Source organism: Scyliorhinus canicula, chromosome 10, assembly GCF_902713615.1.
Source record: "Scyliorhinus canicula chromosome 10, sScyCan1.1, whole genome shotgun sequence".
Lineage (NCBI taxonomy): Eukaryota > Metazoa > Chordata > Chondrichthyes > Carcharhiniformes > Scyliorhinidae > Scyliorhinus > Scyliorhinus canicula.
This window is the reverse complement of record NC_052155.1, coordinates 6,886,780-6,903,334: the sequence shown is the minus strand read 5'-3', so window position 1 is coordinate 6,903,334 and position 16,555 is coordinate 6,886,780. Positions and strand designations below refer to the sequence as shown.

Sequence of the window (16,555 nt, the reverse complement as noted above, 5' to 3'; positions counted from 1 at the left end):
CTGGGGCAGTTGGGAATTTGACCATTTCCCGTTTCCCTCCCCCACCAGCAGCAGCAGCAGCACTCCTGCAGAGTTTGGCCGGAAACCCAGTCTCTCTCTCAATTCCCCTTCCACCCAGACCATCATTATCTCTTCCTCTCTTTCAACACACACACACACAAAAACACTGCCTGTGTCCAGAAAGAGGAGGAGTTGCTCCAGTATCTGCTGCTACATTCTGTGTGTGTGTGTGTGTGGGGAGGAGGGAGAAGAGGGGAGGGGGATAAATAAGAGGAGGGGGGAATATCCCCCCCACCACCCACCCCACACACACACAGAACCAGAGAGAGAGAGAGAGAGCACGATGTCGGTTGCATTTGCTGCTCCCCGGCAGCGCGGGAAAGGTGAAATTACACCTGCCGCCATTCAGAAGGTAAAGTAGCGAGTTGTGGAACGTTGCGACAGTGTATCCGCTCAGATTGTTACATTGTAGCGGGAACTCGACACTGCTCCCTGCACTGAGACAGAGGGAGAGAGAGGGGGGCCCTGGGCACTCTTTGTGTGTGTTCAGCTTCACAGCTTTTAACACAAATCCTCTCTCTGCGTCCCGCTGCTGCTGCTTTTTGTTTTAAAACGTTAAACCCCGAATTGCAACAAGAAATTTGCAAATAGTCAGAGGGGGGAGGAGATTTGGGGGGGAGGGGGTTACATTTTCTTACTACAGCGGCCATGATGATGAAGGTCTTTCTTTGAGCTTTTGGAGAACATCCCCCTCCCCTCTCTACCAATGCTTCTTGAAGCTTTTACAGCCTCTCTCAAACTCTAACCTCCCCCTCCCCCCTTACTAATGTAACATGAACAAATGGAAGGAAAGTAATGGTGATTCTTCACCTTCAACAGCACTGGGTCTGCAGTCAACTTTTAAATTAATCCGACCCCAGTTTTAGGTTTTGCAATGGCACAGGTCGATTTGAAGTGCTTCCTCTTGCTCTCTTCCCCCCCCCCCCCCCCCCCCCTTTTTTTTGATGTGTGGCTTTTCTAATGTCTTGGGTTGGTGTTTATGTTCATGCACTCTTCCACAAGTGACCGGTTTTGTGGTATTTGCACCAAATTTTATTTTGTGAAGTTCTGAGATGAGGTGCACCATGTATTCTGCTTCTTGTGTTTTGTTTTTAGTTATCCTTGTTTGTGTATGTGTGTGTCGGGAAATTCCCAGTGGTGTCCAGCAGTGGAATCTGCCTTTGGATTTCATGTCATTTTCATCCGTTTCAGAAGGATGTTAAGATTGAAGCGAAAATCAGTCCAGTTAAATGTCTTCACTTTAAGTTTCAAAACGTTAACTTGCAAATCCCCAGTGTCTCAACTCAGGCATTTTGGAAATCACAGGGGACAAGGTTATGTTACTGGGGAATTAAAACAGGGGCCTACCTCTGGAGAAGACAGATCCCAGCTCGGGGGACATCCAAGTTCAATTAATTAAATCCTTCTGCCAATCTGACTCTGGCAGAGGGCAATTTATGACACCAAAGTTGGAAGTGTTTTGTAAGGACGACAGTGATGGACTTCAAGAGGGGCATGGAGTGGGTGGGCAGGTGGCAGATGAAGTTGAATGCAGAGAAATGTGAAATAATTCATGTTGGCAGGGAGGGCACGGAGAGACAATATATACTCAAAGGAAGCAACTCGAAAGGAGGTGCAGGAGCGAAGTGACCCGGGTTTATGTGTGCACATGGCATTGAAGATGGCAGGGTGGGTTGTGAGTATGGTTATCAAAGCATACAGTATCCTGGGCTTTATTTAATAGGGTCAGAGAATGCTACCAGTAGTTATCACAAATCTTCATAAAACACTTGGTTTGGACTCAGCTGGAGTATTGTGTCCAGTTCTGGACACCAAACTTTAAGAAGGACGTGAAGGTGTTGTGAGAGAGAGTGCAGAAAAGATTCATGAGAATGGTCCACTGCGGCCTCAGATAGATTGGAGAGGTTGCGACTGTTCTCCTTGCGGAAGAGAAGACTTGAGAGGAGATCTGATCGAGGTGTTCAAAATCACGAGGGGTCTGGGCAGAGGAGATAGAGAGAAACTGTTCCCGCTGAATTCCAAACCGGTGGGGAGCGATTTGAAGTAACTGGCCAAAGGAAAACCATTTTTGTTTCGGCAGTGAGTGGTGAGGGTCTGGAATGCCCTCTTGTGAGACTCTGCTGGGGGCAGCGTCAATCGAGGCTTTGGGAAAGAAATTGGATAAGCAGCAGAAAGAAAATAGTTACTGGGAAATGGCAGGGACCCAGGGCTGGCACAGGGAAGATGGGCCACATGGTCTCCTGTCTGTAATCACTTTTATTATTAGAATTAGTGACCGGATTGTTGTATTTAAAAAATAATAATTTTAATATCCTTTAGGGACAGAAATCAGCTGGAATTATCTGGTCTGGACTTTTATGTGACGCTGGAATCTCAGCAATGTGATTGGCTCTTAAATGCCCTCTGAAGTGGCATCAAAACAGCAACAGGAGCAATTGGGGATGGACAATAAATGCTGGCCTCGCCAGTGCTGCCTACAGCCCGTGAATTAATTATCGAGGGATATGGGGGGCAGACGGGAAAGTGAATTTGACACCATGACCAGATCAGCCCTAATCCTGTTGAATGATGGAGCAGAGTGGCTTCCTCTGCACCTGCGTCTCTATGTTCCTGAAGAATGTTTAACAATAATAATCTTTATTAGTGTCACAAGTAGGCTCACATTAACACTGCAATGAAGTTACTGTGAAAATCCCCTAGTTGCCACATTCCGGCGCCTGTTCGGGTACACGGAGGGAGAATTTAGAATGCCCAAATTATCAACAGCACATCTTTGGACCGTGGGAGGAAACCGGAGCACCCGGAGGAAACCCACGCAGACACGGGGAAAACGTGCAGACTCCGCACGGACAGTAACCCAAGCCGGGAATCGAATTTCGGATCCTGGCGCGGTGAAGTAACAGTGCTAACCACTGTGCTACCATGCTGCCCATAAGCAAGCGGCTTTGCAATTGTGCGATGAAACAGCTGAATTTTCTCAGTGGCTTCTCCACAGGGCCCTTCTACCTTTTTGAAGGAGGAAAAGCGGGGACAGTTTGGAGAGAGGGGAGAAGACGACAGAAGAGGGGAACAAATGGCCTGTGATGTGGGAAATCGTAAAAGTGGAATCAGATTTGTAGGAAAAACTGAAACGTGGCTGACTAAGAGCAGGATTGACAATTAAATACATTATGTAGTCAGATGTATGAAATGAGCAAAAGAGAACAGTAATCATGAGAGATTTCAACTAGACCACTCTACCCTCAAGTCAAAGTCATGAAAAAATAATTAGGATTTTATAGCACACACCTGGAAAGTTCCATCAGATTGGAAAATAGCCAGTGCAACTCTTTTTGTTCAAAAAGGGAGGGTGACAGAAGCCAGGAAACTATCTGCCAGTTAGCCTGGGGAAAATGTTAGGCCATTATTAAAGATGTTATAGCAGGGCCCTTGGAAAAATAGAAGGCAATCCGGCAGAGTCAACATGGTCTTGTGAAAGGGAAATTGTGTTTATTAACCAATTTATTGGACTTCTTTGAATAAGAGACATGTGCTGTAGATGAAAAAAAAATGAAAATCGCTTATTGTCACGAGTAGGCTTCAATGAAGTTACTGTGAAAAGCCCCTAGTCGCCACATTCCGGCACCTGTCCGGGGAGGCTGGTACGGGAATCGAACTGTGCTGCTGGCCTGCCTCGGTCTGCTTTAAAAGCCAGCGATTTAGCTCAGTGAGCTAAACCAGCCCCGGGGAACCGGTGGATGTGCTGTACTTAGATTTCCAGACGGCATTTGATAACGTGCCACATCAAAGGTTGTTGCAGAAAATAAAAGCTCATGGTGTAGGCAGGTAACGCATTGGCATGGATAGAAGATTGGCTGGCTGACGGGTAACCGAGTTGGCATAAATGGGATGTGATGAGTGGTATGCCGTTTTTGGCGTCAACTTTTATGATTCATATCGATGACTTGGTTGCTAAATTTCCTGATGACAAAGATAGGAAAGTAAATTGTGGACATCCAGTGACAGCCACGTGACCATGCTCAGGGCACCAAAGCTTTGTCATGGGGGGGGGGGGGGGGGGGGGGGGGGAGGCGGAAATATAAGGGGGAAAATAGTACAAACTGTGGAGTGTGATTTTATGGATTGTGTATTTAAATTTGCTGTTGTTACATGTTTGGAATAAAATACCTTTTTTAACAAAAAGGAAAGTTAATTGTGAAGAAGAAGGATAAATATGGCAAATTTTGGGAACCTTGGACAACGAGAGATATTGTAGGCCTCGTCATAAAGAAAAAGGAGGCATTTGTCAGGGCTAGAAGGCTGGGAACAGAAGAAGCCTGTGTGAAATATAAGGAAAGTAGGAAGGAACTTAAGCAAGGAGTCAGGAGGGCTAAAAGGGGTCACGAAAAGTCATTGGCAAATAGGGTTAAGGAAAATCCCAAGGCTTTTTACACGTACATAAAAAGCAATTGGGTAGCCAGGGAAAGGGTTGGCCCACTGAAGGACAGGGGAGGGAATCTATGTGTGTAGCCAGAGGAAATGGGCGAGGTACTAAATGAATACTTTGCATCAGTATTCACCAAAGAGAAGGAATTGGTGGATGTTGAGTCTGGAGAAGGGTGCGTAGATAGCCTGCGTCACATTGAGATCCAAAAAGACGAGGTGTTGAGCATCTTGAAAAATATTACGGTGGCTAAGTCCCCAGGGCCTGATAGGATCTACCCCAGAATACTGAAGGAGGCAAGAGAGCAAATTGCTGAGGCCTGAACAGAAATCTTTGGATCCTCACTGTCTTCAGGTGATGTCCCGGAGAACTGGAGAATAGCCAATGTTGTTCCTTTGTTTAAGAAGGGTAGCAAGGATAATCCAGGGAACTACAGGCCAGTGAGCCTTATGTCGGTGGTAGAGAAATTACTGGAGAGAATTCTTCGAGACAGGATCTACTCCCATTTGGAAGCAAGTGGACGTATTAGCGAGAGGCAGCACGGTTTTGTGAAGGGGAGGTTGTGTCTCACTAACTTGATAGAGTTTTTCGAGGAGGTCACAAAGATGATTGGTGCAGGTAGGGCAGTGGATGTTGTCTATATAGACTTCAGTAAGGCCTTTGACAGCTGTACAGAACCTTAGTTAGGCCACACTTGGAGTACAGTGTTCAATTCTGGTTGCCACACTACCAGAAGGATGTGGAGGCTTTAGAGAGGGTACAGAAGAGATTTACCAGGATGTTGCCTGGTATGGAGGGCATTAACTATGAGGAGTGGTTGAATAAACTTGGTTTGTTCTCACTGGAACGAAGGAGGTTGAGGGGCGACCTGAGAGAAGTCTACAAAATTATGAGGGGCATAGACAGTGGATAGTCAGAGACTTTTTCCCAGGGTAGAGGGGTCAATTACTAGGGGGCATAGGTTTAAGGTGCGAGGGGCAAGGTTTAGAGGAGATGTACGAGGTAAGCTTTTTACACAGAGGGGAGTGGGTGCCTGGAATTTGCTGCCGGAGGAGGTGGTGGGAGCAGGGACGATAGTGACGTTTAAGGGGCATCTTGACAAATACATGAATAGGATAGGAATAGAGGGATACGGACCCGGAAGTGTAGAAGATTTTAGTTTAGTAGGGCAGCACGGTGGCACAGTGGTTAGCATTGTTGCCTACGGCGCTGAGGACCCGGGTTCGAATCCCGGCCCTGGGTCACTGTCCGTGTGGAGTTTGCACATTCTTCTCGTGTCTGCGTGGGTTTCGCCCCCACAACCCAAAAGATGTGCAGGATAGGTGGATTGGCGACACTAAATTGCCCCTCAATTGGAAAAAAATAATTGGGTACTCTAAGTTTTAAAAAAAAGTTTTAGACGGGCAGCATGGTTGGCGCAGGTTTGGAGGGCCGAAGGGCCTGTTCCTGTGCTGCACTTTTTTTTGTTCTTTGTTCTAAGACACAAGGAGGCCACAAAGGGATATATACATATTTTATAAATTTAGAATATCCAATTCTTTTTTTCTCAATTAAGGGGCAATTTAGCGTGGCCAATTCTCCTACCCTGCACACCTTTTTGGGTTGTGGGGGTGAGACACACGGGGAGAACGTGCAAACTCCACATGGACAGCGACTCGGGGCCGGGATCAAGCCCGGGGCCTCGGCACCGTGAGGCAGCAGTGCTAACCACTGCACCACCGTGTCGTCCTTTACAAAGGGATATAGTAGATAAGTTCAGTGGGTGAGTGGGCAAATGGAGTATAATGTGGGCAAATGTGAAGCTGTCCAATTTGGCAGGATTTGGATTGCCCCTTAATTGGGGGAGAAATAAATTGGGTACTCTAAATTTATAAAACAAAAGAGTCAAGCACAGTGTTGCAGAGATCAGTCACAATCCCATTGAATGGCGGAGCAGACCCGATGGGCCGAATGGCCAACTGCTGCTCCTACATCTTGTGGTCTGCGGGCCTGGAGTCCCATGTAGGCCAGACCATGCAAGGGCGCCCGAAAGGACAGCAGTGAACCAAATGGGGTTTTTTTTGACAACAATTGATTTTTGTTGTCATGGTCACCAAGGCTTTACATTCCAGATTTTATTGATTGGATTAAAATTCCACCAGCTGGGCTGGGGCTGGTTTAGCACAGTGGGCTAAGCAGCTGGCTTGTAATGCAGAACAAGACCAGCAGCGCGGGTTCAATTCCCGTACCAGCCTCCCCGAACAGATGGCGGAATGTGGCGACTAGGGGCTTTTCACAGTAACTTCATTTGAAGCCTACTCATGACAATAAGCGATTATTATTATGATTAGCTGCCACCTTGGGGTCAGAATCCACAATCCCAGACATTGACCTGTGTCTCTGCGCATTCACAATTCCAGTGACATTATCATTATTGCCACCGTCTCCCCATCAATGCGATGGCTGTGATGTGTATAGCTAGGTTGAGGGGGGGGGGGGGGATGGCACTGTGGACATATGACTGAGGTCAGAGTGTGTGGTGTTAGCACAAATAGCAGAATGGATAGCAAACTGACTTTGCAATAGGAGAGGTTAAACATAGTAACATAGACCAGTTGATGGTGGAAGTACAGCTCTGCAGGAATTGATGTTTAGCACACTGGGCTAAATCGCTGGCTTTGAAAGCAGACCAAGCAGGCCAGCAGCACGGTTCGATTTCCCGTAACAGCCTCCCCGAACAGGCGCCGGAATGTGGCGACTAGGGGCTCTTCACAGTAACTTCATTTGAAGCCTACTCGTGACAATAAGCGATTGTCGGGACTCCTCCTATTCATCATCCATGGAAAAGGTTTGGGGCCCTTCAGATGATATCAGGATTTCTATATGATAGCAGTTTGGGGCAATGCCAAGCCTTGGTTTCTGTGCTCAAACGTCCTGGGGGTAGGTGAAAAGATCCGCTCTGGGCTCCTTCTTGCACAAGCAGGAACAGAGTGCCTCACGGTCCATTATTGTGGGAGTACTTAAATGTGGACTGTATCTCAGCTCAGTGGGGCAGCTTGAAATCAAGTCAATTAATTTAGAGGTGTGGTGAACAGGGAGGAGGAGAGCGTTAGATTACAGGACAATATAGACGGGCTGGTCAGACGGGCGGAACAGTGGCAAATGGAATTTAACCCTGAAAAGTGTGAGATGGTGCATTTTGGAAAGATTAACAAGGCAATGGAATACACTCGGAATGGTAGAAGACTAGCAAGTACAGAGGGCCAGAGGGACTTTGGGGAGCACGTCTATTGATCCCTCGACATCAGGGCAGCTAGATAAGGTGGTAAAGAAGGCATGCCTTGATTAGTCAAGACATAGAATGTAAGAACAGGAAGGTTATGATGGAGCTGCATAAAACACTGGTTAGGCCACAGCTGGAGCACTGTGAGCTGTTCTGGCCACCGCACTATAGGAAGGATGTGATTTCACTGGAGAGGGTGCAGAGGAGATTCACCTGGATGTTGCCTGGGAAGGAACGTTTCAGCCATGAGGAGGGCCTGGTTAGGTTGGGGGTGTTTTCTTCAGAACAGAGAAGACTGAGGGGGGACCTGATTGAGGTGTATACATATATGGGGGACATAGACTGGGTGGATAGGAAGAAACTTTTCCTTTTATTGGAGGGGTCAATACCCAGGGGGCATAGATTTAAGGTAAGGAGCGGGAGGTTTAGAGGGGATGTGAGGAGAAACCTTTGTACCCAGAGGGTGGTGGGAATCTGGAACTCGCTGCCTGAAAGGGTGGGAGGGGCAGGAACCTTCACTGCATTTAAGAAGCATTTCGATGAGCACCTGAATAAACACAGTGTACAAGGCTATGGACCATGTGCTGGAAAATGGGACTAGAGTAGAGACGATGGGCCAAAGTCTATGGCTCACAAGATGAGACGTTTGAAGAATGAGTATCTTGGTGTGCAGGAATTCTGCGAACAGCCAGTGATTTTACGCCAGTTGCACTGACTTCTCTTTCCTATTCTTTTGGCAGTTATTGGATGAAAACAACCAGCTCATTCAATGCATAATGGATTACCAGAGCAAAGGGAAGGCAGCTGAATGCTCCCAGTAAGTTGACCGTTTTCGCTTTTGCAGTTTTGGCGATTTGCACCCAAGCCGGTCGCGCGAACCACTTTCAGTCATTGAATCTAATTTTGGAGGAAAAGAGGTGAAATTGTGCAGGCTGCGTGCCGGTACAGTGCAAACGGACAAAGATATAGAACGCAATCACATGCAAGGTTGGAGGGGCCCGAGCCCTCTACTCTGGAAAAGAGAGGATTGACTAGTGATCTGATAAGATTTAATTTATTGTCACGTGTACCGAGGCACAGTGAAAAATATTGTTCTGCGTCCAGTCCAGGCAGATCGTTCCATACCTGAAAAAACATAGGACATGCGACAAATACACAAAGTAAATACATAGACACGGGCAAAGCGTGAAGTACATGGAGTGTAGTGAAGTACATGGAGTGTAGTGCTACACAGTAGAGAAGATGTGTGCAGAGATCAGTTCAGTCCATAAGACGGTCATTTAGGAGTTTGGTAACAGCGGGGAAGAAGCTGGTTTTGAGTCTGTTCGTGCGTGTTCTCAGACTTTTGTATCTCCTGCCCAATGGAAGAAGTTGGAAGAGAGAATAAGCCGGGTGAGAGGGGCCTTTGATTATGCCGCCCGCTTTCCCCAGGCAGGGGGAGCTGGTGACGGAGTCGATGGCTAAGAGGCAGGTTCATGTGATGGACTGGGCAGTGTTCACAACTCTCTGAAGTTCCTTCTGGTCTTGGGCCGAGCAGTTGCCATACCAGGCTGTGATGAAGCCAGATAGGATGCTTTCTATGGTGCATCTGTAAAAGTTGGTAAGGGTTAATGTGGACATGCCGAATTTCATTCGTTACCTGAGGAAGTATAGGCGCTGAGGTGCTTTCTTGGTCATATCGTCGACTTGGGTGGACCAGGACAGATTTTTGGTGATGTGTACACCTAGGAATTTGAAGCTGTCAACCATCTCCACCTCGGCCCCGTTGATGCTGACAGGGGTGTGTACAGTACTTTGCTTCCTGAAGTCAATGACCAGCTCTTTAGTTTTGTTGACATTGAGGGAGAGTGCTTCAAGATTATAAAATGATTTGACAGGGTAGAAGTAACGAAGATGTTTCCACTTGTAGGGAGCCAGAACTTGGAGCTATTAGTATACGATGGTCATAACATCTGATTGGGAATTCAGGAGAAACTTCAGAATGGTGAGAATGTGGAACTCGCTCCCACAGGGAGCAGTTCAGGTAATCCATTTAGGGAAAGCTAGTCAAGGGCGGTACGGTGGCACACTGCTGCCTCACAGCACGAGGAACCCGGGTTCAATTCCGGCCTTTGTGGAGTTTGCACTTGAAAAATGAAAAAATGAAAATGGCTTATTGTCACGAGTACGCTTCGATGAAGTTACTGTGAAAAGCCCCTAGTCGCCACATTCCGGCGCCTGTTTGGGGAGGCTGGTACGGGAATCAAACCGTGCTGCTGGCCTGCCTGGGTCTGCTTTAAAAGCCAGCGATTTAGCCCAGTGAGCTAAACCAGCCCCTTTCTCCCCGTGTCTGCGTGGGTTCCCTCCGGATGCTCCGGTTTCCTCCCACAAGTCCCGAAAGACGTGCAGGTTAGGTGGATTGGCCATCCTAAATTGCCCTTTAGTGTCCAAAGGATTACGTGGGATTCTGGGGATAGATTGGGGGTGTGGGTGTGGGCCTAGGTAGGGTGCTCTTTCGGGGGTCGGCGCAAACTCGATGGGCCGAATGGCAGCCTCCTGTACTTTAGGGATTCTATGATTTTATGATTCTAAGAACACGGGGGAGAAGGGATTGGAGAATGTTCATGTGAAGCATAAATAGCAGCGTGGGCCAAGTGTCTTTTTGTGCAGCGACAATGGATTGCTGCCTGTCACATCAATGATGGATAATAATCTTTATTAATAATCTTTCCAAGGGCCAGTGCAGACTCAGAATGGCCTCCTTCTGCACTGTAAGTTCTATGATTCAATTATTAGTGTCACATTCAGGCGCCTGTTCGGGTACACAGGGAGAATTCAGAATGTCCAATTCACCTAACAAGCACATCTTTCAGGACTTGAGGAAGGAAACGAGCACCCGGAGGAAACCCACGCAGACACGGGGAGAACGTGCAGACTCCACACAGACAGTGGCCCAAGGCGGGAATTGAACCCCGGACCCTGGCACTGTGAAGAAACAGGAGACCACTGGTTCATATTCGTAGTTAGTGTCGTCCAGCATGTAGTGTTAAACCAAATTTTGATTTGCAGACCCAATTGCAAATATTACAAACAAAGTCAGGGGCGGCATGGTGACGCAGTGGTTAGCACTGCTGCCTCACGGCGCAGAGGACCTGGGTTCGACCCCGGCCCCGGGTCACTGTCCGTGTGGAGTTTGCACATTCTTCCCGTGAATGTCTGCGTGGGTCTCACCCACACAACCCAAAAAGACGTGCAGGCTAGGTGGATCGGCCGCACTAAATTGCCCCTTAACTGGGGGAAAAAAAATTTGGAAATCTAAATTTATATAAAGAAATAAATGAAGTCAGAATTGGAGGGGTGGGTGGAGGCACTGTCTTTGCACTGTGCTCCCTTGTCTATGTGACCTGACTGTGTTCTCTGTAAATGTTGGAGTTGTTTAGAACCTTAATTAGGCCACACTTGGAGTATAGTGTTCAATTCTGGTCGCCACACTACCAGAAGGATGTGGAGCCTTTAGCGAGGGAGCAGAAGAGATTTACCAGGATGTTGCCTAGTATGGAGGGCATTAGCTATGAGGAGCGGTTGAATAAACTCGGTTTGTTCTCACTGGAACGACGGAGGTTGAGCGGCGACCTGAGAGAGGTCTACAAAATTATGAGGGGCATAGACAGAGTGGATAGTCAGAGGCTTTTTACCAGGGTAGAGGGGTCAATTACTAGGGGGCATAGGTTTAAGGTGCGAGGGGCAAGGTTTAGAGGAGATGTACGAGGTAAGCTTTTTACACAGAGGGGAGTGGGTGCCTGGAACTCGCTGCTGGAGGAGGTGATGGAAGCAGGGAAGATAGTGACGTTTAAGGGGCATCTTGACAAATACATGAACAGGATGGGAATAGAGGGATACGGACCCTGGAAGTGTAGAAGATTTTAGTTTAGGCGGGCAGCATGGTCGGCACGGGCTTGGAGGGCCGAAGGGCCTGTTCCTGTGCTGTACTTTTCTTTGTTCTTTGATTGGATTGGATTTGTTTATTGTCACGTGTATATACGTGAAAAGTATTCTTCTGCAATCAGCTCAACAGATCATTAATACATGAAAATAAAAGAAAATACATAATAGGGCAACACAAGGTACACAATGTAACTACATAACACCGGCATTGGGTGAAGCATACATGGCTGTAGTATTAATCAGGTCAGTTCGGAAGAGGGTCGTTTAGGAGTCTGGTAACAGCGGGGAAGAAGCAGTTTTTGAGTCTGTTTGTGCGTGTTCTCAGACTTCTGTATCTCCTGCCCGATGGAAGAAGTTGGAAGAGTGAGTAAGCCGGGTGGGAGGGATCTTTGATTATGCTGCCCGCTTTCCCCAGGCAGCAGGAGGTGTAGATGGAGTCAATGGATGGGAGGCAGGTTCGTGTGATGGACTGGGCGGTATTCACGACTCTCTGAAGGTTCTTGCGATGAGGTGGCCATCGTCATACCATCTTGAAATGGTGCCCTTGGTCATATTTCCAGGGCAGCCAGATTTGTACAGCACCTTCCACAGGCCTTCGCTCCTCAAAAAGATATATTTAGGGCAGCACGGTGACGCAGTGGGTTAGCCCTGTTGCCTCACGGCGCCGAGATCCCAGGTTCGATCCCGGCTCTGGTTCACATTCTCCCTGTTCGTGGGTCTCACCCCCACAACCCAAAGATGTGCTGGGTAGGTGGATTGGCCACGCTAAATCGCCCCTTAATTGGAAAAAATGAATTGGGTACTCTCAATTTAAAAAAAAAAAGGTATATTTTTATTCGATGCATTTTCATTTCTATACAAGACACTAAATATAACCATCTTTATTTGACGATTATGTAACAAAGCCTCCCCACTATCGTAAACACCCCACACGTCCCATTGTTACAGCTGTAACGCAAAATAATAACTATAACACACAAGAAAAAGCCGAAACAGCCCCCCGCCCCCACAATCCGCTGGCGTTTACAGATCTATAAAGAAGGAAATGAAACCTCCCATCCCGAGAAGGACCCCTCCTTCCACCGCCGAATGGCCAACTTTATCTTCTCCAGATGCAGGAATTCCACCAAATCACGTTCCCGGAGGCCTTGGGTGGCTCTGGAGCCCACCACTGTAACAAACCTGGGAAGAGTGTCCTGCAGTCAGCATCACAGTGAAGCAGACTGGGAACAATGCCCTCGCAGTCAGCGTCACAGTGAAGCAGTCTGGGAACAGTGTCCTCTCAGCGTCACAGTGAAGCAGTCTGGGAAGAGTGTCCTGCAGTCAGCGACACAGTGAAGCAGACTGGGAACGATGCCCTCGCAGTCAGCGTCACAGTGAAGCATTCTGGGAACGGTGTCCTCGCAGTCAGCGTCACAGTGAAGCAGTCTGGGAATGGTGTCCTGCAGTCAGCGTCACAGTGAAGCAGTCTGGGAAGAGTGTCCTGCAGGCAGTGTCATAGTGAAGCAGACATGATAGGCAGAGAAATGAAGGGCCCATATTAGATAACGACACTGTAAAATATAGTAGGGATGGAACCAAGAACGTTAGCAGGGTTAGCTTTTAAGGTTTTATACTTGAACGCTTGGAGTATTCGAAATGAAATGAATGAATTAGTTGCGCAGGTAGATGTAACGGGGTATGATATATTTGGGATTATGGGATTACCTTAAAGCTAACTTTTTTAGCGGGGGAAGAGGGAGAGAGGGGGGGGAAGAGGGAGAGGGGGGGGGGAGGAAGAGTGGTATGGGAAAGCTAACCCTTTTAACGTTCCTTGTTCCAGTCTGGGATTCAAGGTGGCTAAGGATGGGATCCAAACATTGAGGGTTATTCAATTTTTAGGAAGGACAAACAGAAAGGAAACGGTGGTGCAGTTTTTAAAAAATAACTTTAGTGTACCCAATCATTTTTCCAATTAAGGGGCAATTTAGCGTGGCCAATCCACCTATCCTGCACGTCTTTGTGTTGTGGGGGCGAAACCCATGCAGACACGGGGAGAATGTGCAAACTCCACACGGACAGTGACCCAGAGCCGGGATCGAACCTGGGACCTCAGCGCCGTGAGGCGGTTGTGCTAACCACTAGGCCACCGTGCTGCCCCTCGGTGGTGGAGTTTAAAGAAGATATTGATACAGTATTGAGGAAATACAATATTAGCACAGATGATGTGGAATCTATATGGGCCGAGCTAAGACAAAAAACATTCATCGGGGTGGTATATAGACTACCAAACTGCAGTGGTAATGTTGGGAATAGCATTAGGCAGGAAATCGGAGATGCATGTGATAAAGGAGCATCAGTGATTATGGCTAACTTTGATCTGCATACAGATTGGGTGAGTCAAATTAGTCACAGTACAATAGAGGAGGAATTTCTGGAATGTATACGGGATGGTTTTCTGGACCAATATGTTGAGGAACCAACAAGGGAACAGGCCACCTTGGACAGGGTGTTGTGCAATGAGAAAGAATTAGTTGCCAATCTAGTTGTGAGAGATCCTTTGGGGATGAGTGACCATAATATGATGGAATTCTTTATCATGGTAGATAGTAGAGCAGCACGGTGGCGCAGTGGGTTAGCCCTGCAGCCTCACGGCGCCGAGGTCCCAGGTTCGATCCCGGCCCTGGGTCACTGTCCGTGTGGAGTTTGCACATTCTCCCCGTGTTTGCGTGGGTTTCACCCTCACAACTCAAAGATGTGCAGGGTAGGTGGATTGGCCACGCTAAATTGACCTTTAATTGAAAAAAATTAATTGGGTACTCTTAATTAAAAAAAAAAAAAATCATGGTAGATAGTGAGGTAGTTGATTCTGAGACCAGGGTCCTGAATGTCAGTAAAGGTAACCATGATGGTATGTGGCATGAGCTGGCTGTGATGGACTGGGAAGCATTACTGCAAGGAAGGACAGTGGAGCGGCTCAGTGGCCCGGTAGTTAGCACTGCTGCCTCGCAGCGCTGAGATCCCGTGTTTGATTCTGGCCTCGGTGTCACTATCAGTCAAGAGTTTGCACATTCTCCCTGTGTCTGCGTGGACAGTGGACAGGCAATGGCAGGCATTCAAGGAACAAACAAGTGAACTCTAAAACTTTATTCCTATTTGCCGCAAGAACAGAAAGGGAACTGTGGCCAAACCATGGCTTAGATGGGGAATTAGAAATAGTATTAGATTCGAAGAAGAGGCATACGAATTAACAATAGACCTGAGCATGGGGGAACAGTTTAAAATTCAGGGAAGGCAAACCAAGAGATTGATTAAGAAGGAGAAAAAACAATTTAAAAGTACAATAGCGGGGAATGTAACTGACTGTAAAAGTTTCTATAGATATAGAAAGAGAATGGGGCGGTGCAGTGGTTAGCACTGCTACCTCATGGCGCCGAGGACCCGGGTTCAGTGACAGCCCCGGGTCTGTGTGGACCTCACCCCCACAACCCAAAGATGTGCAGGCTAGGTGGATTGGCTACGCTAAATTGCCCCTTAATTGGAAAAGAGTAATTGGGGACTGTAAATTTATGAAAGAAAAGAATGCAAAGAGAAAAAGATTGACAAAAACGAATGTAGGTCCCTTACAGTCAGAAGCAGGGGAATTCATAACGGGAACAAAGAAATGGCTGAGGAACTAAATTTGCCTCAGTCTTCAGACAATGTGCAGGAAGTTCTGAGGAGCTGCTGGAAATTAGTATTAAAGAAACGGTTTTGGGGAAATTAATGGGATTGAAGGTGGATAAATCTCAAGGGCCTGATAATCTTCGCCCCAGGGAACTTAAGGAAGTGGCCCTAGAAATAGTAGATCTATCGGTGGCCATTTTCCAAACTTTTTGGACTCGGGAATGATTCCTACAGATTGGAAGGTAGCTAATATAACCCTGCTGTTCAAAAAGGGAGGTAGAGAGAAAACAGGGAATTATAGATTAGTGAGCCAAACATCGGTAGTAGGGAAGTTGCGAGAGTCCGTTATCAAGGGTTTAGGAGCACAGCATTTGGAAAGCAGTGGTGTAATCAGACAAAGTCAGCATGGATTTACAAAAGAAAAATCATGCTTGACAAATCTACTGGAATTCTTTGAAGATGTAACTAGTAGAGTTGACCAGGGAGAACCGGTGGATGCGATTTATTTAGACTTTCAGAAGGCTTTCGACAAGGTCTCACACCGATTACTGTGTAAAGTTAAAACACATGGGACTGCAGATAGTGTCTTGAGATTAATGGAAAGCTGGTTAGCAGACAGGAAATACAGATTGGCACGTAGTGACTAGTGGGTTACCACAGGGATCTGTCTTAGGAACCCAAAGGCTCACATTATATACTAATGATTTGGACGAGGGAACTAAATGTATTATCTCAAAATTTGCAGATGATACAAAGTTGGGTGGGAGGGAGAGCTGTGAGGAGGATGCAGAGATGCTTCAGCGGGATTTGTACAGGCTGAGTGAGTGGGCACATGCATGGCAGATGCAGTATAATGTGGATAAATGTGAGGTTATCCACTTTGGTAGCAAAAATAGGATGGCCGATTATTATTTGAATGGGTGTAAATTGAGAGAGGTGGATACTCGGCGAGAGCTTGGTGCCCTTGTGCATCAATTGCTGAAAATGAAGGTGCAGGCAGTAAATAAGGCAAATGGTATGTTGGTCTTAATAGCAAGAGGATTTGAATATAGGTTTAGGGATGTTTTACTGCAATTGTATAGGGCATTGGTGAGGCCACACCTGGAGTATTGTGGGCAGTTTTTTGTGTCCTTACCTGAGGAAGAATGTTCTTGCTGTGAAGGGAGTGCAGCGAAGGTTTACCAGGCTGATTCCCGGGATGGTGGGACTGGCAGATACACTACAGGAACTTGCTAAGGTTC

At 47.2% G+C, this 16,555-nt stretch overlaps 2 protein-coding genes across 4 annotated transcripts in view; one reads left to right on the top strand and one right to left on the bottom strand.

Moving 5' to 3' along the window:
* LOC119972900 (proteasome subunit alpha type-7-like) overlaps window positions 1-123 on the bottom strand; it is a 21,231-nt gene extending 21,108 nt beyond the window's left edge. The window contains exon 1 of the mRNA XM_038810445.1: window positions 46-123. Coding sequence (XP_038666373.1) covers window positions 46-123 — 78 coding nt within the window. The remainder of the gene's footprint in view (window positions 1-45) is intronic.
* Window positions 124-129: 6 nt separating this feature from the next.
* Window positions 130-16,555, top strand: part of ss18 (SS18 subunit of BAF chromatin remodeling complex) — a 100,540-nt gene continuing 84,114 nt past the window's right edge. For 2 of the 3 annotated variants that reach the window (XM_038808573.1, XM_038808572.1), the window contains exons 1-2: window positions 133-412; window positions 8,486-8,562. In XM_038808573.1, coding sequence (XP_038664501.1) covers window positions 344-412; window positions 8,486-8,562 — 146 coding nt within the window. In that variant the 5' untranslated portion in view covers window positions 133-343. Of the gene's footprint in view, window positions 413-8,485; window positions 8,563-16,555 lie in introns of all 3 variants that reach the window. The other variant, XM_038808571.1, reaches the window with a different exon arrangement.